The sequence below is a fragment of the Ruditapes philippinarum genome, unplaced genomic scaffold (genome assembly GCF_026571515.1).
Source record: "Ruditapes philippinarum isolate M1 unplaced genomic scaffold, ASM2657151v2 ctg861_1_1_1_1, whole genome shotgun sequence".
NCBI classification, from domain to species: Eukaryota; Metazoa; Mollusca; class Bivalvia; order Venerida; family Veneridae; genus Ruditapes; species Ruditapes philippinarum.
This window is the reverse complement of record NW_026854651.1, coordinates 21,714-44,473: the sequence shown is the minus strand read 5'-3', so window position 1 is coordinate 44,473 and position 22,760 is coordinate 21,714. Positions and strand designations below refer to the sequence as shown.

The following is a 22,760-nucleotide window of genomic DNA, read 5'->3' as shown; positions in this document are numbered from 1 at the left end:
CAAAGTAATTATAACTGTAACCGTGGATAGGACCGCGACTTAGTACCTATAACCTTAGACAAGTAACTTTAACCGGTGACAAGACCGTGATTAAATAACTGGAACCGCAAACAAGTAACTGTTAATGTGCACAACACCGTGACTAAGAATCTTGAACCGTGGACTAGTACCTACAACCGTGGAGAACTAAGTGTAACCGGGGACAAGACCAGGGCGTAATACCGACAACCGTGGACAATAAACTGTAACTGGGGACATGACCGTGAATGAGTACCTATTACCGTGGACAACAATCTGTAATCGGGGACAATACCACGACAAAGGAACTACAATCATGGAGAAGTAACTGTAATCGTGGATAAGACTACAACCGTGAATAAGTAAACTGTAACCAGGGACAAGACCGTGACCTAGTACCTTCAGCCGTGGACAAAAACCTACAACCGTGGACAATCAATTATATTTGTTCGATAAGTACCTGCAACTGCCGACAAATAACTTCAATCGTCGATCGATACCTAAAAACTTTGAAATGTAAATGCTGACTCTAAACGTTTACAGGGGACCGTTTAAACATCAAAACTAGACAATTCCGTTGACACATATAGCGATGTCACAGTAAAAACGAGTTCGAAGAGCTGTCCCGAAGTCCTGCTTGCAAAGCGAACTTTACGGTAACGTGAGTACCTGCTAGATAGTGAAGGTTTTGAAAATTTCGCCGGAGGTACTGTCAAATTATGGGAAATTTTGACCAATCGCAACTTTTCGAAATACAAGATAAGGATATAAGCAAAGGAATTCTGATTGAAAACGGATGCGTAGACTGGTCTCCTGCGCACTTCTATGGGAACCATTATAGGACAGAGAACCAGAATAAACGGAAGCAGTGAATAAAATACCGAATGACATTTTTAAATTGGAAAATGTAAAATAAAACTGAACGATTATATTAACCATCGTTTCCCGTTCATAGGCTTTGCCAAGTTTCAAATTACCCGAACTATACTCTGGTTCCCTGTCCTATTATGGTTCCCATATATGTTCTCTGACGGATGCATTTAATTTAGATATCATATAAAACATATAATGGCCGTATAATTAAGTGTGTGGTTGTGTTGTGTGCGCGGCCGAATGTGCAATTCTAAGTGTTTATGTTTTCACATAAAATGTGTAGCCGCCGATGGGTTTAAATTATAATGTACTTTAATTTCTGTCAAAGAGCTCACTTTGAAGCTTTGCCTTATTCAAATTAATTCGTCTTTTTTAAAGCCTGTATTTTTCCTTTTGCGCACATTCTAATATGACGATGCTTCAGTTTCACAACGCCAGCAAAATAAGCTGAAAAATAAAGCTTTTCACGGAATGAACACACACGTATTTCCGTTTCGATCATCAGATGAGTCGAGAAACAACAACCGCTTTCTGTGTATAGTAAATGTATTAAGAAATTGGTCTTAAGTAAGTCCACAAGGTAGAAAAAAACGAACATTTTTGTAAGAATTTGTAAATGATGAGAATTTCTTTATTATGATTTCATTATCAGTATTATTTGTTTTGTTTGGTCCACCTTGGCAATGCAAAATCCTAGCGGTTATAGAGTTGGTAGTTTTTACTCCGGATCACGGCAGTAAGCCACACACTGAATTTACCAGTACCAAGGGGGAGAATCACGCCGTTCGTTACCCAAACAAACAAGATGGCGGATGCAGCCAAAAAGTAGGTTTTCCCCTTTTTTCTCTGAAATTCGTGATGTTCTGATGTAAAGGTACATATAACAACCTTCTCCACAATTTTCCTGGCACACAGGATTTTATTTCATGATGTTTCGTCCCGTACTTCATCTGAAATGCGCGTCACCAGATTCGAAGCGAGAGAATTTTCCACCGGTTTGATCGTGGTAACGTACGGCTTTTTCTCTAAAATTCACTGTTTCTTTTACATATATCTATATTAACTGAAACCACTGACTTTAAAAAGTTGTAATATGTCGTCATCTAAGCATACATGTCCATTCTGGCTAGAATTACTGCTGTAAATATTAATATCGGGGCATTTTCCGGAAATGATAACGTATGGCGCACAAAATATCAATGATAACGTACGGCGCACTTTTCTACTTGGTGGATTTCAATTTGTCCAATCAGCTGATAATGAATTATTTTTATGTAGTAAATGATAAATATCTGAAAAAAATGTTGGTCAGGTCAGAAACAATTAATTGAACAATGCTTTACCATCGGATATAAATATCTTTCTAGCTGGTGGCATAATAGATATCCGTTGTTAATATACCAATTAAAACACACGTGTATAGTTTGAGAATATTGCAGAATGGAAAGAAAAGCCTCCACTTTCAGGAAACATTTGTGTAGTGTTGTCTTCACATTAAATTTCGCCAGCGTTGTGCGATAATTATGGTCTTATCCCCTTTTCTAAAGAAAATGTCTAAAATCATTCCTAACAAATTTCTGATAAGGAAATCTTAATATTTGAACCCGTCAAACATTTACCAAACGAAAACTGATTGTGACAAGCTTACACCCAGATGAGATGAGCCTGTGTTTATTCAAACTGGTCGCTCATTGAAAGAAAAATACATAACAGAGAAAAATGAATGAGTGTAGGTTCTATAATGAATTTATTGAATGAGTTAGAAAATAATATTATGCGAAAAATTTAATGAATTTAGAAAATAAGAAATGTTCTGTTTATTTGACGGGCGGTTAATACTGAAACGATACCATTTAGCGTGACGTTGTGCCACTATGACGTCAGGTATATTTACGCGACATAGCCTTACAGTTTTTCTGTACGAAATCTGCTGTGGTCATAGTATTATTTTTACAATAGCTTTAGCTCTTACATTTGGTTTGCTATTGCTAATCATGGTCATGCAACTACATAGTTAGGTAAAGAAGCAGACGCTTGTCTTGGTTGAGTCTCTTATGTTTTGTTTAAGGGGTGAGTTGTCATACACAAATTTACAATTTTTATGCATTTATTTTTTTCCAATGATTGTTATTATCTTAAATGCTTCTGGGATTGTTGTTTTATCAATTTATTTGTAAATAAGATTGTTATATGTCTATTAACGGAATAATTTTAATGAACACGAAATTAGTTCACACCTTTATGTGTATTGATGGTTTAAACCAATATTATTACAATCAGGCAGAGAAAAAGTTTGCAAAGAGTAAATCGATAATCTTTATGTAGCAAACAAACTTTGAATTGCAAGTGTTTTTCATATCTTTTCGGCAGGATAAACTGTCCGAGGAGGGCCAGGCATTTTCGTATCGTAAAATGGCTGCCATTTACAGTATCAAGTGATTATCCCAAGCACCACCGCGACTTAGCGCGGGAATTATAAATATAGCTAACCTCGGCGCGTCGCATAGGATGGAAAATACCTTTTTCATATTTTATTGTAATAAATATTTACAAACTGTGTCTTTCGGGTTTTTTTATAATCAATATATAACCAATAATGATGTTAATATAAATAAATAATCATATCTCAAATCTGTGACTATGACTTACAATGAAATTCTACCTTTAGTGTATTAAAAAGGTTTTTAATTTCCTGTAATTTTATTCTGTGATTATGCTTCAAAGTAGTCAAATGACCGTGAATTTTCTCTTCATATTTTGATTTCCTTGAAATCATTTTCTCATCTGAAGGCATGCAACTTTAATATATTGATACATTAATTACATTCCATAAAAATGTTCAAAGATATAAAATATCTCATGACATGTTTGTTCATTTTACATTACACCTTTAATGCAACAAACATAAAAAAAGTCTTCACAAAAGTAGTATGCAATCGTACCTATATTACATACGAATGTAAATAATATTTTTCTTGTTTATTATAGACAGTAGACATTTTATTTTATTCCAATAGGCTTTAAAGCCGATGAGGACATAAAACATGCACAATAACGAATTGTTCATATAAACATAATATCAAAAATCATGAAAAAGTTTGGAGAAGATCAATTTTGATTAATAAAGTAAATACCAGCCGAAATTTTCTTAAGGAGTTACATAATGAACATTTTCATATCAAAATTGAGCTTTAAACCAGCAACTGATAGGTCTCTTGTATAAACATATACATACACACATATACATGTACGTACATACAAAAAACATACATTACATGAACCATTAATGCAAAATTGTTGTATATTAATCGATTTTTAACACATAAACGCAATTACCATATGTTTATACACATATCCTTAAAAAATTCGCACCAATTGCGGATTTCATAATTGTAAATGAAAGGAACGTCATAATTTGATCAAAACAATTACATGCAAGAATTTGCCTATCATATTCTGGCGTTTTTTCCACAAACGCCCCCCCCCCCCCAAAAAAAAAAACAAAAAAAAAAACAACAACAACAACAACAATAATTTCTGTAAAAAAAGTATTGCAGGTATCAGCAATAAAAGAGTGACATTGGATTCGCTTATTAATTTCTAGTGTTAATTATAAAGTTTCAAATCGGATTTGGATTTCGATGTTTTTAACCATGTCGGAAAACTCGTCTGAAACCTTTAATGCCAGACCGCTCATGAGCTTAGATGACGTCATTATTATCTTTATGAAAGAACGGTTTTAAAAATGATTACGCTACTCTTAAACTAGTGTTTACGAAGTATATGTATGTGTCCATCCGTGTTGTTCTACAGAAATTAGAAACTTCGACGGGAGCGATAGCGACCGGAGAATATTTCTTATTTCCGTAGAACAGCTACGGATGAATACAAACATACTTAGTGTCAAGCTTTATTTGGCTTCATTAATATTAACTTTATTTCGTCACTATACCTGTCCATTTGCACAAACGCGGTTATATGAAACACAGGCTGCTATGAACGGACTTTGATGATATTATATCATCGACTTTTGTTCTTCTATAAAAATTTACACAAAGAATTTTTAAGAAATACAACGCTTTTATTGGATGACAAATAAAGCTGGGCACTAATATTATTTATTTCAGTTTCTTAATTTGGTTCTACACATCCTCTTATAATGTCTCGTTAACATAACTTTTCTATTATAAAAAAAAAAATCAGAAAAAAATGCGCCGTACGTTATCATTGATATTTTGTGCGCCATACGTTATCATTTCCGGAAAATGCCCCGATATTAATATTTTCAGCGGTTATTCTAGCCAGAATGGGCATGAATGTTTAGATGACGACATATTACAATTTTTTAAAGTCAGTGGTTTCAGTTAATATACATATATGTAAACGAAACAGTGAATTTTAGAGAAAAAGCCGTACGTTACCACGATCAAACCGGTGGAAAATCCTCTCGCTTCGAATCTGGTGACGCGCATTTCAGATAAAGTACGTGACGAAACATCATGAAATAAAATCCTGTGTGCCAGGAAAATTGTGGAGAAGTTTGTTATATGTACTTTAACATGAGAACATCACGAATTTCAGAGAAAAAAAGGGAAAAACCTACTTTTTGGCTGCATCCGCCATCTTGTTTGTTTGGGTAACGAACGGCGTGATTCTCCCCCGTGAGTACTGTAGTTGATTTCACTTTCGCAAGCAACTGATTACTTCTGTACATGCCAGAGCAGATGTAGAGTGCGAATGACCGTAGAAAGGATTTTATTATCAATCACAACAAAATTGACCTTGGCCATCCGGAAATGGAACTCGCGTCACCCGTTTAACAGTCAAACGCTCTACCTATTGAGCTAACCGGATGAGTTTGTAAAGATCATATGACTACTGTTCAGCTTTATAGCCGGGGATGACATCAGGAGCATTATTTCAAACACGAGCAGACACCTAAGAAATAACATCGATCTCTTATAAGCTAACCTGGTATTAAGCACAAAGGAGAGAATTTATAACGATTCGAACCTATTACTGTAAGGGACTAGCCATTGAAAGTCATAAACTTTAACCATTCCATCACTGACTTACATTAGAATTAAAATATATCTCCTTTCTACATACGACTACATGCTTTTTAGATTATAAGTTATTATATTAAAGTATATGTATTTTGATTTTAATATGAATTAAAAGAAGACAAAAATGACCCCCTCCAAAGAAAAATAACAAAAAACACAACAACTAAAAAACACACACACACACACACAGCCCCCTCCCGCCACACAAACACAACGTGTATTCTGCTGTATTTAAAAACTTAATTACCTGTGTTATTAGTGCATGCACTTCAGGTTGAATTAAGATAAATAAAATTAAATTTCATATGTAACTGAAGTAGATATTTCGTGTCCTAATGTCTTGAACGTGTTCGCCATTGGTTACATTGGACAATATTAGTTTGAACACGTATTTATTATCACGCATGTTCCATATGATATGTTGCATAATAGCATCTGGTAATTTATTGAAAAATCAATTTTAGTGTTTGGACTCCATAATCTAAATGACATAAATGCTTTTGGTTATGTAGTAAATGTCATATGTACTCGGGAATGGGACCACAGATTGCGGCTCATATTTCCTATCTTGTAACGGCTTATAAAAATGTTTCTCCTATATTTAAATATCGTTTCGAATTATCCGAATGCACGGTCTCAAAAATTATAATATCAAATAAACACGATATGCAACTTTAAAAATTGGCTAAATCTGGTATAGAAAAAATATATACCGTAAATTTGACCCATTTTTTAAACAAGCAGATTATGTTAAATTGACATTATATTTTTAAAGACCACCCGATGGATAATATGTAAAGTTATTCAAAGGTCCGACAAACAATATGTAAAGCCGGTATGGGGTTGGATTTATGAATGTCGAACGATATATGAAATCATGAAAACAACAAAGATATGCAAATAAGAGTACATTAGGCGGAACATCATTTCTATTCTGCTGTCCCTTGTCTTACATTTAATTTCCATAGTGTTTTCAATCTAAGAAAAAAGTACATATAATCAGATGCCCCGATAAAGAATGATACAGATCAATAAATCCTCAGAAGAGTTGTGTTATCTTAGTCAGGAAAATGTTATTAAACTAATCTGTGTCGAGATATGTTGAGCCGTACAGGTCCGATATGAAACACATGCGTGCTTTGGTCAAACAGTTCTCGCCTGATCATTCTATTTTTATTTGTACACTTTATACATGTATATCTCATGCGATATAAAGATGCGCAAGATTACAAATTAAGTTCTGTTAAACTGATTCAAGGAATAGTATTGAATATTTGGAAAAATCTTCTAATACCAAGAATTACGATTTCATATGCGCTTTTAATTCAATTCATGTAGTTGAAATTGTGAATTTATGAAATTCGAATCGAACAAAAAAGATGAATTCGTAAAGTTAAAAACGTGGAATCTTGAATGCATGAATTCAATACCTTTTAAGTTTAAACATAGATTATTTCAAACAAGTATACACATTTAACAATTTACAATTAAAACTTTACAACACATGAAATTAATGAAAAAGGATCAGAACCAAATGCTGATGCTTATATAGGTCTTATCCTTATATGTTTAAATCGTGAAAAGGTGAACTTGGATTAATAAACTCGGTCTTTATAATGTCATTGGGTCTTTGAATGATTCCAATCTCATGAATTGTCGAGTTTTAGAAAGCGATCGTCTAAAAAATCGACCGGACGCAGTTTGGTTTGAGAGCAGGATGCCTTTACCGGCTGGAACCTTTTCTTTTTAAAATCACGCTGCACCTTTAAATGGCTTAGAACAGCATTGCTGTAGAAAACCAATGGAGTGTAAATTACAGTGAAATAATAACGCACTGTCTGACAAGAATGATTCTGGCGAAAACGGATTCTATTTTATATCATGTTATGCAATAATATGTACGGTAATAGTGCTAAGTCTAGCCACTAAATGTAATCCGGCATATTTTAGGTGTATTTTACCGCTTAAATCACATCATATAATATTAACGTAGGATCCCATTAACTTACATGTTTACAAAAAGAAATTGAATAGGCTGCGCAGAATTTAAATTGTTCGCAAAAATCACTGACATTTATTTCTGCGCATGCGTCATTTAGGCACTCCCCAATCAAGGGGAAAGAATTTGAGATATATTTGACATTCAGATAATCATCCGGAAAATAATTTATTCAATTTCTATGTTCATCATTCAGTTTTTGCCTTTCCATATCATTCGCAGACGACATATTTTATCCAATCAGCCGCAACCATTTCTGCGGGATTAACTTCACCATGGCGTTTGCGCGCGCTTCATTTGAGATGCTGTCAGAAGCACGGCACTTGACGGGATGTCGTAAAACTTTTAAGTGATAGCAGAAGACAAATAAATTGTAAACCAATCTTGACCTTTCAGTACGATTTCCCTCTGTGGGTGTAGGCTAACCATATAAAGATGGCTGCAGAACGAACTAGCCAAATGTGCGAATGAATTTCATCTTACGCCGGAATAAAAATGCATGGCGAGATTTTACAATAATAAAGGTAGGCTTACAGAATACTTTTGAAACATAGTATGATATAAATATATAAATGATCTAACAAATTGAAGTTCGGGAGTTTTCGTTCTCAAGTAAATTTATAAATGTAACGTTAAAAAAATAAATAAATAAAAGTATGACAAATACGAACACAAAATACAATTTATATTGAGTCACTTTACATATGTGAGGAATAAGTAAGTTATTTACAAATACATAAAACAGAATACATCTATCTTTTACATCCTTGTGATACACCAGCATTTATCTATTATAGATTCAAAATATATGGCCAGGCGATTTAGTATTCCTTTTGTCTTTCGGTACGATGTAAAACACGGACATGTAAGGAATTGTTGTTTTATCGTCTAATAATTCTTATTTTACTGTGGTCTAAGTTCACAAGTTTTTCTTTTACCGAGGATAAAATTAAAATTAATTATCATTCGTCCGTGTAAAAACTTTGAAAAGAGAAACTATTTTACCTTGAATAAATTTTTATTTTATTATTTTTCTTTCTTATATTTTACCGTTACTAAACTTAACAAGAAAATCGTAATTTTAGTTAACGCTTAACTTCACGAAACGTCACTTTATCGCGACATAAGTTCACACGAAGACTTTTTGCCAACTTTTAAATAAAGTTTTATTCAGAAAAGGCTTAACTGAATATTATTGCAACTTAATTTGCCACAGCATACCTTTTCAATATCAAGCTCATTTTACCGGAGTTTAATTTTATTTAACTGCGGTTAACTTCGTAATAAAAACTTGTACTACCGCGGTTAACTTTTTAATAAAACTTATTTTCTCGGGGTAAACTTCGTAATAAAATCTTATTTTACCGCGGCTTAACTTTGCAATGAAATATTATTTTACTGCGGTTTAATTAAGCAATATAATCTTAGTTATTTTACCGCGGCTTAACTTTGCAATACAATCTTATTTTACCGCGGCTTAACTTTGCAATGAAATATTATTTTACTGCGCTTTAACTAAGCAATACAATTTTACCGCGGCATAACTTGGAAATAAAAGAAAATAAGTTAGGGTATATAAAAGAGAAACTGTTATTTACCTCAGCTTAACTCCATAACATGTTGTTGCCAGATTCCTGACAAAACCTTATTCTTTCAATTTACATAATGTTTTAATTGATATTTTGATAAATAGGCATGGAAGTTTTGATGGAACATACCCGATACAAAGACCCATCACAAAATGGTTTTAAGGTACATGCAATTAAATTACAAAATAAAAACAATACTAATGGGCGGGTCACTGTTCAAAGTTATGACTTACCGTTAGAACATATAAACTAAGAATATTTTAAACATCTGCTATATTTACATATCCATACAGAAAACTAATTATTATTCCCGGACACATACCTAAATAGTACACGCATAACAAAATAACATTTGATAAATAAAATGTGTTAAAATGTAGAAAAAGTAAATGAATTAGCCTGTAATTGCAAAACGACATGCAAGAAACTATGTAACACCATATGTTTGCACATAACAGCCACTGGCATTTGACTTTACTTTTGAAGGTAAGTTAATTTAGATATCAATTTTGCTGAAAGTAATTTTACTATGCAACAGCATGGAGCTAAATGTGTGCAGATCTGTGGCAACAGTTACAGTAAAATCAAAGGAATGCCCCGCGCATTTTGTTTATAAATAAGTTTTTAGGAAATGAAAAGAAAATCAATTATAAACAACAATTATAACAGTTTTTTTAACATTTTTATTATTTAATTTTGATTAAAAATCTAATATCAAAATAAATTGTTGTCAATTCCCATTTGCCTCCGTTGTGCACGTGATCTCTCTATATTGGTCACGTGATCTCTGTGTAATGAGTTTTGTTTAAAATAATAACTGACAAACTAAACTTTTCAATGCGTTTATGGACTTGTTAGTTATTTCATCATATGAAATATTTGAATGGTACTATTTCGCTACATAATAATAATGATTATGATAATAATGATGATAATGATGATGATGATGATAATAATAATAATTATAATCGTTATAATTGTAATAATAATAATAATAATTGTGGAGGTATTCAACGACTTGTATCTCTGTTATTTTTTAATAGAATTTAAAAACATCGGTAAAAAAAGTTAAAAGTTAGAAGTAGGAATATATCAGTACATTGTTATTGATAAAGTCAGGTCTTAAAGTTTCTTTTAAAAATGTAATCTTGTAAATTTGTAGCAATACAAACAAAATATAAATTTAAGTTATAATTTTGGTCACATCATATTAATGATATCATATTCATACACAGGTTGGACTACCTCACGGGAACAGGAACAACTTCATACGCAATGAATGCCGATGAGTTTGAAAGATATGGGACAGAGATGGTGAAATACATCGCACAGTATATGCGCACGTTACCGGAGCGCCGTGTGAGCTCAGATGTTGAGCCCGGATATATGCGGGAACTACTTCCGAAGCACGCGCCCGCAAAAGGCGAGAACTTCCGGGAAATCATGAAAGATGTCGAGAAAGTTATCATGCCGGGGGTTTGTTTTGAAAAATTGTTTTGTCTTTCATTAGAAAATCTTCCCCGTTAGTTTGTTTTCTTATTATAATTTGATATCAATGTGTAGTCTGATCACTTTGGGGTTGTTTTTTTTTTTTGCCTTTTCATCTTTGCTTCAGCTTAATCAATTTATAACCATTGTTACTAAACAAACTTGTTAAGTCACATTCTTGTCCGCTTCCTAAACTAAAAAGTACTGGTGTAATTTTTGGAAACATTGGGATTACTTAACATTACAATTATCATCATATTGCAGTTAACACATTGGCAACACCCTCAATTTCACGCTTATTTTCCCGCCGGAAATTCCTACCCTTCTATCCTTGGTGACATGCTTTCCGACGCCATAGGATGTGTTGGATTTTCATGGGTAATTATTTTCTTTTACATCATTCTTAGAATATCTAATTTGTAAATTATATTTTGTGTAATATTAAGTATTCTTACACCGATTTTTTCCACCGACTATTAATATTCAACGTGAAGATGTCAACATAATGGACAATAAACCAGCAATAGATAATAGATGGCAATAGATACCAATTATGACGTCACAAAAGTGACATTGAATCCAAGGCATGTCAGAAAATTTTCTTGACGTTTTAATTTGAAGTTAATATTCCAAAGATTATTAGTGTAATACAGTTCAACCTCGGCGGAGCAACACCTTGTTGGAGACAGATATTTTGATTGTTGCTGAAAGGTGGCGCTCAAGAGAGGTTCAAATTCATTGTTAGGACAAAATCTTTACTGATGTCGTAAAGAGATCTTCGCTCTGCAGGGGCCGTTATGCAAAGGTTGCACTGTAATAGAAGAATTGCAAAACTTCACTATACTATCCCTACACAACTTGCTAACAAAACGGAAGAAAATGTTGTATTAGTATCTTACTAGTAATATTGACATAAACAAACAGGTGTTAAGACAAGGAGCGTGACTGTGCATTGGTATTTTAAGTATTTAATGTTCACACGTTTTATATCAATGCTAATGTGAAGAGGTCACAAAACATGTAGACATATTTCTCGTAGTTAAAATTACGAATTGCTTAAGCACATCACAAAGGCCATACGTATACAAATAACTTAAAATGTTTTGAACGTAAGCAGTTCATGCCATGTATATGAAAAAACATTTATTTAAAAAACATTTAAATATGTTTGCATGCAAAATTCTCCAGTTCGTTAGTTATTGTACATATCGCTCTTTTTTTTAATAATCGGCATGATCGGCTATTATGCCTGACGAAGAGGCCCGAGATATTGCAGTTGCCCTTTCACAAAATCTGATTTCATCCCATAAGGGGCGTCGCGCTTCGGCGCGGACGCCAATAAATATGCTACACCAGAGACATAGATGTCTCTGGCTACACCAATGACGTTATCACGTACTTCAAAAGAAGTACTGATGAATAATCGTCACAGTTATGCAAAATTTGCTAAATGAGACACCCATGGCACCGCTTGCCGACATTCATGAACAATTTTGAAGTTGGAATCGATTAGGTGATACGAACATAGGTTACGGATATACTAGTATTCGTCCATTATTATATTGCACTTAAGTTTTTTCCGTCCAACATTCAAGTTATTTTTTTAACATTATTGCATTTTTTTTCTAGGCTGCGAGTCCTGCTTGTACAGAGTTGGAGATTGTAGTTTTAGATTGGATAGGTAAATCATTACTTTTGGAATGGTATTTGTACATGTTAAATTCAATTCAAACAAATGGCCAAGAAACAATCTGAAAATAATACGCCATCTTGAATACTGTGGATGATTTTTATAACATAATTGTGTTTTCTAATGTGTAACAGCGCTCTCTCTTGTTCAAATTATGATGTTTAAAAACAAATGAATTGATAAGAAACGCATAACAAAATATATTGAATAAAAGTAATTGAAAGAAAATGCATAACATAGTTATGAAGAATTGAATAAAAAATTAATTTCAAGATAATACATGTATATAACAAAGTTATAAAAAATTGAATAAGATTAATTGGAAAAGAAAACTGTGAAAAATTGAAGAAAAATTCATTTAAAAACATTAATATATGAGCGAATATTATTCAGGCACTGTAAAGATAAAGAGGCAACTAAAGGACATTCTCTACTTGGCAATAAGCACTTCTTGTATCCCGGCTGTATGCCTTTATGTTGTTTTTCACAAATGCATATCAAGACTTAATGTTGCATTTGAGAAAAATAATTTTGATGATGATGATGATGACGACGATGACTGTGATGATGATGATGAGGAGGAGGAGGAGAACGACTACTGGTACGGGGGCGGCGGCGACGACGACAACGATGATGATGATGATGATGAAGCAATAATACTTTTACTACTACTAGTACTTATAATAATAATTATTATTATTTTAATGATAACAACAATAACAATAACACATGGTTGTTTGTGTTTTCTTTTAGGAAAGCTTATAAAACTGCCGTCAGCATTTCTTCATGAAGGAGGTCAGGGCGGAGGTGTTATACAGGTAGGAAATACCGGAAGATTCCAGTAAAATCACGTAGTAATGATATTTATTGAAAGACAACCTGTTCAGTTGCATATCGCTTGATTTGATATTCTATTTAGATATATTTGTAAAGGCAGGTAAAATGTACTAAAAAAATTTCAAGCCTGTACTATCATACTTTTTTCAAACTCTTTTGTTATTTTAGTGATTCAGCAAATATGCTTTGTATTGAAACAATCACGTGAATCATAGAAGAAATAGAAATCAGTATAAAACGTTTCTTAACGGAAAATTTAACCGCTATTTTTACTAGGTTTGGAGATGATTTTTAGCATGCGCCCACTGTGGCGCCGTTATATGTCGCAACGCCGCTAAAAGTAGCTCTTTCCGTTAAATGTAGCACCATTGCCGCTAAATGTCAAAACCCCCGCTAATGTCGCAAAATCTTCTGTCGTTATATGTCGCAATGGTAACGTTAAATGTTTCTTTTTTGTTGTCGTTAAATGTTGCACCACTTCCGTTTAATGTCGCAATATGTATATTCATGATATAGTTAAGTTAGCTTGTGGTATAGCATTTCATAAATACCTATGTTACTATATTTAGTAACGCTTGTTACGGTATTTTAAGGCCATTATGGCAAAATTTAGGTCATTATTCAATTTGCTACATAACGGATGTTTAGTCTGGCTTATGTGTAAATTTATTTTGGTTCCAGCGGTGTAAAGGTAAGCGAGTATCATCAAGGATATTAATTAATAGTACCGACAAAGATGATTTGAATTTCAACCAATTATTGTGTACTTCACAGCAAATCCTTTCCTGTTTTATAGATAGCTAGTCCCTAGATCACTTATATAACGTTAATATGCTAACAGTTGTTTAATTGAATTTAGTTATTGCGACATTTAACGGTAGTGTTGTGATACTTAATGGTAAGGGATATTATTGCGACATTTAACGTCACCATTGCGGCATTTAACGTCAAAATATTTTAAGACATTCAGCGGCGGTTGCGACATCTGGCGGGAAATAGCGCGACATTTAGCGACAAGCGCGACAATAAGCGTCGTTGCGACATATGACGGCGCCACAACCCACCGCTTCTTTTGTAATTTACAAACATCTTTTTTTTAAAAATTATTAATAAATATTTTCATATTTTTTATTAGAATGAAATGTAAATAAGAGATAACAAACAACCAAGTTTTATTTGATGCCCTGTTAGGCTGAAATAGATACAAAATGTAGTATATAAAGGTAAATATATATTGTTTTTGAATTTGTTTAAAGGGTTCTGCTAGCGAATGTGTCTTGGTCACATTGCTGGCGTCGCGTCACGCCGCGATAGAAAGGGCGAAAACCTATCCCTATATTGATGATGGATACGTTCTCTCCAAATTGGTTGCTTATTCGTCAAAACTGGTAAGCCATTTTGTGACTTTAACCCTTAATAGGCTGAATTTCAAAAAATGAACTTGTCCAGCTTTCACTTTTTGGAACCGTCCATTATAAGTTTTGGTGACATTAAGATGAATATTTAAAGTTAGTCAGCCAACGGTGCAAACTGTCTTGGTTTTAAACCGATGTATAAATCGGTGCATGCATCATAAGTTGAATATCGGCTTTGCTAAATGAGACCCCCCCCCGAACCGTTTTCAAATGTTTATGATTATCTTGAAATTTACAACGATTACAATTTTGCTAGATTATGATTGAAGTTATGATGATGATGAGGACGAGAATGAGAAGGAGGGGAACAGTGAAATCTGGAAAGCAGCAATTTGATACAATTCGTTTAAATTGCCAAACTTAAAAATTTTATACGGATAGTTACGAAATATTCCGAACTTTTACGAACTTATAATAAACACCCTAACACCGAGTTATCGTGATTCTATCGTAATGTACAACAATTTGCAGGCACATTCTTGTGTTGAGAAGGCTGGAATGATTGGGTTGGTGAAAATGAGGCAGCTTGACGTAGATGACAACTATGCTCTCCGTGGATATACTTTAGAGAGAGCTATTGAAGTATTGCTTTCTTTCATTCAATTTTTTTTTTGTATTTATATTGCATCCACGTCGTTCAGAAGGAAATGTACTGCTATATGCATAATTGCCTTTTTGCTGGGATTAAAGACTTTATCTCATAGTAGGGACCGTGTTGCTGAACTATGGTAGACATTTTGTCTTCTTTTACTGTTTACTTTATGGGTAACAAAGAATATTTCCATTTTGTAATTATAATGATGATGATGATGATGATGATGATGATGATGATGATGATGATGATAACGACAACAACAACAACAATAAAAAGGGCGAAGCAAACGGCATTAACCACTCTGATTCAGATGCCTTGTCGATGTTGTAAATGTTTCGGTGTTGGCTTTGTACTAGTAAACATTTTTTCTAATATTTATTCAAAAACTATAACTTCTCATTGGTAATCATAACGCCAGTTTAACAAAAACCATTATCTAACAGAATCTAAATTTGAGCCACCAATATTGATCCCATATTATGATTAACCTTATAATTTAGAAATAAGAAAAGCTGAAAAATTATATTGAGCAATTCTGTTAAAAAAGGCTCTTGATATATTGATTAAAAATACTGTTCTTTTTTATACTTTGTAAAGGAGGACCGCAGGATGGGACTTATACCATTTTATGTAAGTTTTATCATTAATCTTAATATATAATCACTATCAATGACGTTTATGAATTAAGATAGTGATGAGAACAAAATTGTCGAAATTTGAAATGCCTTTAAGTTATTGTAAATTGACTAGATGTCGGTGAAAATAAATTCATAGATTACGTATGGAATTTCTTGAGGAATTAATTTTTCTACAACTTGGTTTATCGGAAATTCTCCATGACGTCACGGCAAAGTGCGATTCATCTTTAATAAGTATTGAACTATCGCACCCTTCTCCATTTAAATTAACACACTAAGTGGTTTGGAATGAAATTCAAAACATAGTTTTTGCTAAGTTTGACATAAAAATGAAGAAAACGCAGTAATCTTAAAAGTTGCCTTTGAGTATAAATGAAAATTAAAGAAAATGCGATTGTTCACATATGATGATGTTATCATCAGCATTTATATTTTTGATTGTTAAGGTTTGTGCCACTCTCGGTACAACAGGCTGTTGCTCTTATGACAACATACAAGAACTTGGAGAGGTATGCGCCAAGGAACGTGTCTGGCTCCACGTTGATGCTGCATATGCTGGGAATGCGCTAATATGCCCCGAGTACCAGCATTTACTTAAAGGGGTGGAGGTCTGTTTGTTCTTTTTTTTTTAAAAATCATTTTCCAAGCACGAAATATTTTGTGTATCTAAATGTAAATGTATTACATGTATAAATAGAAAATGATTTGTCAACACGTTTCTAAGAACATTGCAACGTTGTTTTTTCTTCTTATGATAGACACTTATCAAAATTAATTTAGTAAAGTGCTGAAATGTCATTTTCTTGTCCATTTTTTTCATGAAGCTTTTTACTGTGGCTCAGAATACTTGGCGTTAATGTACGATTTTTTTCTCGTGTATTATCAATTATGATTTTCCCATGGGATATAATTATACTATAACACTAATTGGTTACTATTAACTCTGCCTAATGGAACTTTAAAAAGATCATGCATTAATGAATCAGTCTATAAAAAAGTACATTTCAGAACACAGAATATTACTAGAAAAAAAGTAAATTTAAGGAATAAGACTAGAAATATATACATTTCAAAATAAGACTAAGAATATTTAAAGAAAAATAAGAAATATGAGAGAATATTTTACTCGCATGTACAAAAATAATGTAAAAACGTTTTGTATATTTCAGAATGTGTCGTCAATAAATTTTAACCCAAACAAATGGATGTTGGTGAACTTTGACTGCTCTCTCATGTGGTATGAATGTTTACATACGAATATTTAATGAATCTTTGATGATAAAATAATATATATTTATTTATATATATAAGTTATAAGCTCCTGTCGAAATTAAAGCAAAATAAATAAATAAATAAATAAATAGATAAATAATAAAAAAATAATGATGATGATGATAATAATAATAATAATAATAATAATAATAATAATAATAATAATAATGATGATGATGATGATGATGATGATGATGATGAGGATGATGATGATAATAATAATAATAATAATAATAATAATAATAATAATAATAATAATAATAATTACCGTGCTTATTATCTTAAAAGGATTTGTCCACCTTTAAATCTGGCCTTTATTCTTTTTTCCAGGGTGCGTGATCGCAAAGCACTCACAAGTGCGTTGACGGTTGATCCTGTATACCTGCAGCACGAGCATGATGGTACGTCACATCCTGTTACTATAAATAGATAATTGAATGTATTAAAAGATCACAACTTCAGTTTCTATGTAACAATACGTAACAATAATAAGTACACGATGCTGCGTCACATGTTCAAGTTAAAAATGTAGATGGTACCTGTAGACTGAATATAAATACATGTATCTTCACATACAATGTACGTGTATGTAATCGACTGCTGTCTCACGTTGAGCGGACATTATTTTTCTAATTCATTTCTTTTTATATATTATGTATTATAAATGTTTGTAGTAGGTCTTATACATCATCAGATTATTCATTGTTTGTTTGTTATACGTTACTCTGTCCATCAAGTTTGATAATGATACTATAAATGTATAATGTGAGAAGATAAAAATGGCGGATGATAATTTTCATTGAATTTTACATTTTCTATATTTCAGATAAAGAATTGGATTTTAGGGTAAGATAAATATTTTATTGAAGCAAATATTCATCAAAATCTATTTCGTTTACAAAGAAGTTTTTTGGACAATCAACTTAATTTTACTTCCAGTCATGAAAATGTGCTTGTCTTACAAAGTCTCAATACTACGGAAGCGTCCTGGTGCCAATTTAACATGTTCTATAAAAAAAGATAACTCCTATGTAGGACTTTGTAGCTCCTACGTAGGATTTTAACTCCTACGTAGGAGATAAAAAAGCCTAATTAGGAATTTTAAAGTCCAACGTAGGAGTTCATTAGTCCTTGGTAGGACTTTATTAGTCCTACGTAGGACTTTATAACTCATACGTAGGAGATATAAAAACCTAATTAGGAGTTTTAAAGTCCTACGTAGGAGTTTGTAAGTCCTACGTAGGACTTTATAACTCCTACGTAGGAGTTAAAAAAGCCTAATTAGGAGTTTTTAACTTTATAAGTCCTACGTTGGTCTTTTTAGCTCCTACGTCGGACTTTATAAGTTCTACTTAGGACTTTATAACTCCTACGTAGGAGATAAAAAAAACCTAATTAGGAATTTTAAAGTCCTACGTAGGACTTATAAAGAGTTAAAAAGGACTTTTAAAGTCCTACGTAGGTGTTATAAACTCCTAATTAGGCTTTTTTTATCTTCTACGTAGTAGTTATAAAGTCCTACGTAGGAGTTTTAAACACCTAATTAGGCTTTTCTATCTCCTACACAGGAGTTTTCAATTTTTATAGAACGTTAAATTGGCACCAGGACGCTTCCGAACGCTATATATGGAAAAAGATAAGTAGTCAGAGTTTCTGGTTAAGGTAACTAACTATGTCGCTTTCACGACCAAAAACCATATACTAGTTGTCTCCCTTATTCAAATGAAAGACGTTAATTATTTTATTTTTAGCATTGGGGAATTCCGTTAAGTCGGAGGTTCCGGGCTTTAAAACTATGGTTTGTTCTGCGAATGTACGGCGTTGACGGGCTGCAAAACTACATAAGAAGGGTAAGTTCAGAATTTCAGTGGTGAAACTTTACAATATTCTTATTTTACAACGTTTTAATAAACCACAATCGTTCCTGCGTAGAGTTACATCAAAACTTCCGGTAAGTATATAAATATTTTCAGACACACTTTGTAATCATATATTGTTAATGATGTCGGGTTATGACGTACAAACAGAAGACGCTCTCGCTTTCTTTTGGTCATTTAGTACGCCCTATTAGTACATATTTGTCACCAGAGAGTATTTTCTTTCATTATGACGTCATCATTTGAGAAAATATCAATATGGAGGCTTCGGTCCCTTAGTGTCCATAATCTTTATCGTGCATACATTGTTATGGAACTATGTTAAGCATAAAAAGTATAAACACAACCGTAAAAGTTGCAAATACAACGTCGATTATAAAGATTTATTTCTTTATATTATAAACATATTCACCAACAAATGATTTATCCTCTTTATATATTCCTGTTTTAAGCACGTAAAATTGGCGAAGTTGTTCGAGGAGTACGTGAGGAATAACGATCTATTTGAGCTGGTTGGCAAGGTGACAACTGGACTTGTTTGCTTCAGGTTAAAGGTTCGTAAAATAATAAGTTGATCCAAAGCTGTCATAATTTCACCGCTTGAAAGAAAATTGTGTTGTAACGAGAAAATATAATGTATATGCTATAGTGTAAATTATTTGAAGGATTCATTAACGGTCAGTCTACAAATAAGTTTTATAGCTTTTATACAAATTAAAAGAAAACAATCTAACTGACGCTATTTCCAGAACCTTCGTAAAATTATAAAATTAATAATACGCGTGCGTTTTTTATTTATGTGAAACAAACTAAAATTAAAATCCTTATCATTCATATTATAATTGAAATAAACACAACAGAAATGTTGCTGACACATGTGTATATCAAATAGAAATAATTATGTCCGTTTTTTCCTTAAACTAGGGACCAAACGCTTTGACACAGAGATTGCTGAAGAACATAAATGAAGGCCGTAGAATACACATGGTACCAGCCCTTGTGAATGAGTATTACGTCATCAGATTTGCTGTTTGTGCCGAAACGGCAGCCGAAGACGATATCAAATACGCATGGAAAGAGATTGCAAACGCAGCTGAAGATCTGATGTCATCAAAAAGTGAGCTTGAGAAAACGAAAGTGTTCGATAAATTCGATTTATGCGAGTTATCCGAAACAGAAAGCGAAGATGAAGTGTTCGACCAAGAATTATTTGACCCGGAACTGATCTTCGATCAACAGCGTTCCACATTGAAACGCGCGTGCGAAAGGCGGAACTTGTTTCATAGAATGGTCTCAGATCCAAAGGGATTTAATCGAACACTTTTGAGAGCCCTCAGCATTGATGGTCACAGGAAGATCAGAAGTGAGTCAGATCTTGAAGAAGAAAACCCCGAGTTACAAAAGAATAGCCAAAAGAAAAAATCCGAGTCATAAATAGACAAAATATTAAAACATGTAGCGATTTGTTTATAGAACAGAACATAATTCTATTTTGATCTGTACTGCGTACATAATCATACAAAATAATACAAAATATTAATCAATACAATATATTTTCAACACAAACTTAAAATACATAAGTATTATATTTTGAACACAATGTCAGGTAAGCATGTATGTGCCATTATTTTAAAATGTGACTTCAATTAAATAAAAATAGATATCTTGTTGTTGAGGATAAACTTTTTGTCATATAATAATTAATTGATAGAATAAAAATATGGATTAACATACCAAACTGTCATATGGAACATCCCAAGATAACAACAATATTATGTATGTAAATTTTCAACACAACTTCTTTTAAATACAAATATATGTCAAGTTGGCCAATGAAATACATACCCAAGTATTTTGACTTTTTATTCTTTTAAAAAGTGCTTACTTGACAAGTATTTTTGGTAGTAGCTCCTTGTGTGCAATGTTTTAAGATAATGCTCTGGAGTGACATACCCCCACCCCCTCCACCCTAAAAAACCCACGAAAACATCGGACAAAGCAAATAGTGGTCAGTAAAAACAATGTTATAATAGTTACTAAGTTAAACTTAAATTGACACTTAAACAATACAATATTTAAAGTGATCTATTATAAATGAAAAGGATTATTGCAATGCTTTTATTCAAGCATTTTGGAATTATTATTATTTTTTTAAAAAAATTCAAACAATATTTTTTGAAGCAGATATATAACTTTTTACACTTTTAGTATAAAACAATCAAACAACGTTTGCTGTATTGCAAAGTATCATACGTAATGGTTTTTATTTAAACACCTTTAAATATATTGTACAAGGCTACAATGTTAGTTTGGATTACTTAAGTGAATATTTTATTCAAAGACTGTAATTGAAGCTTTGAAGTTATTCAAGCAGCTTCATAGGGACAAAACAGGCACTATGGTCATATGGAGAAAAAATGGGCGTGGCCCATCAACAATCAGTTCAAATTTTTCGTTACATTGTTCGGTGTCAAATTGACACGTGTCACGCTATCAAGTGACTTCATCAAGAAAAATAGTAAAATTTTAAAATCAAAATGATTTAAAGTACTTGTCTTCAGAAAATTGAAACTACGTCATAATATACTGAAATCCAATAGTTTACTTGAATTTCACCATACATGTTGTTCTTTTTTTATACGTATATTTGTTGATTCCAATCTTAATCGCTGCTGCAACAACAACAACAACAACAACAACGACAACAATGAACAGCAACGTTAAATGTATGAAATAATTCAATAAAGTAGAAAGGAACGTCAAAGTTCTTTGTAACTTTAAAAAGCAAAGTTTCTTCACTAAATTATGCATGACTTGCTCGTATCAATACCAATACACCTGCGTTCTGTACTATTCAAGAATGCCTGACTGTCGTGAACATATAGTTGAAGAATTCCACAAGTTTTACCTGGAAATAAATCAATAACACATCATCGACATATATATGCAACTGGAGACATAAATGCAGGAAAAAAACAACAACTTCTTAGCTAAGTTAATGTTCATCAATAAAAAATACTGAGTTAAAAGAATCACATTGATTTGGAAAAGATGATTACTGATTTTTAAAGCTTTTAAGGAAATAACTTTGTTGAAATTATTATCATCTACTGTGAAATATTTGTTATATTATTATCTTATTATTTTACTACTCCTTATTGCAAGCAAGTGTTGGTCACGTGTCCTTATAATTCTGGCCTAACTTCGAACATGATTCGGCTGATTGTTGCATATGGCCGTAGACCTGCATGGAAATCAAACTTTCATATTAATTTTGTGTCATGTTGTGGGCGATACGAAAAATGAATTAATACATTGAGATTTGTGTGTATAACCTACACATAAACGTGGTCTGCTTATTTGATATATTTTTGTTATGACATCTTTTTCTAAATCTTTGAAT

At 32.6% G+C, this 22,760-nt stretch overlaps 1 protein-coding gene across 2 annotated transcripts; it reads left to right on the top strand.

Moving 5' to 3' along the window:
- Positions 1-8,263: 8,263 nt before the first annotated feature.
- Positions 8,264-21,291, top strand: LOC132740677 (aromatic-L-amino-acid decarboxylase-like). Of its 2 annotated transcripts, none has more exons than XM_060728620.1 (15): positions 8,264-8,480; positions 10,781-11,021; positions 11,298-11,411; positions 12,663-12,714; positions 13,477-13,541; positions 14,817-14,948; positions 15,447-15,557; positions 16,168-16,200; positions 16,655-16,816; positions 17,378-17,445; positions 17,811-17,881; positions 18,307-18,326; positions 19,232-19,330; positions 19,810-19,911; positions 20,282-21,290. In XM_060728620.1, exons 2-15 carry the CDS (start codon positions 10,821-10,823, stop codon positions 20,789-20,791), a joined length of 1,740 nt encoding a protein of 579 aa, XP_060584603.1. In that variant the 5' UTR covers positions 8,264-8,480; positions 10,781-10,820; the 3' UTR covers positions 20,792-21,290. The 2 variants fall into 2 exon arrangements, with proteins under 2 accessions (XP_060584603.1, XP_060584604.1); XM_060728621.1 differs by lacking the exon at positions 8,264-8,480 and adding an exon at positions 9,897-10,031 and having other exon boundaries at positions 20,282-21,291.
- Positions 21,292-22,760: the final 1,469 nt, after the last annotated feature.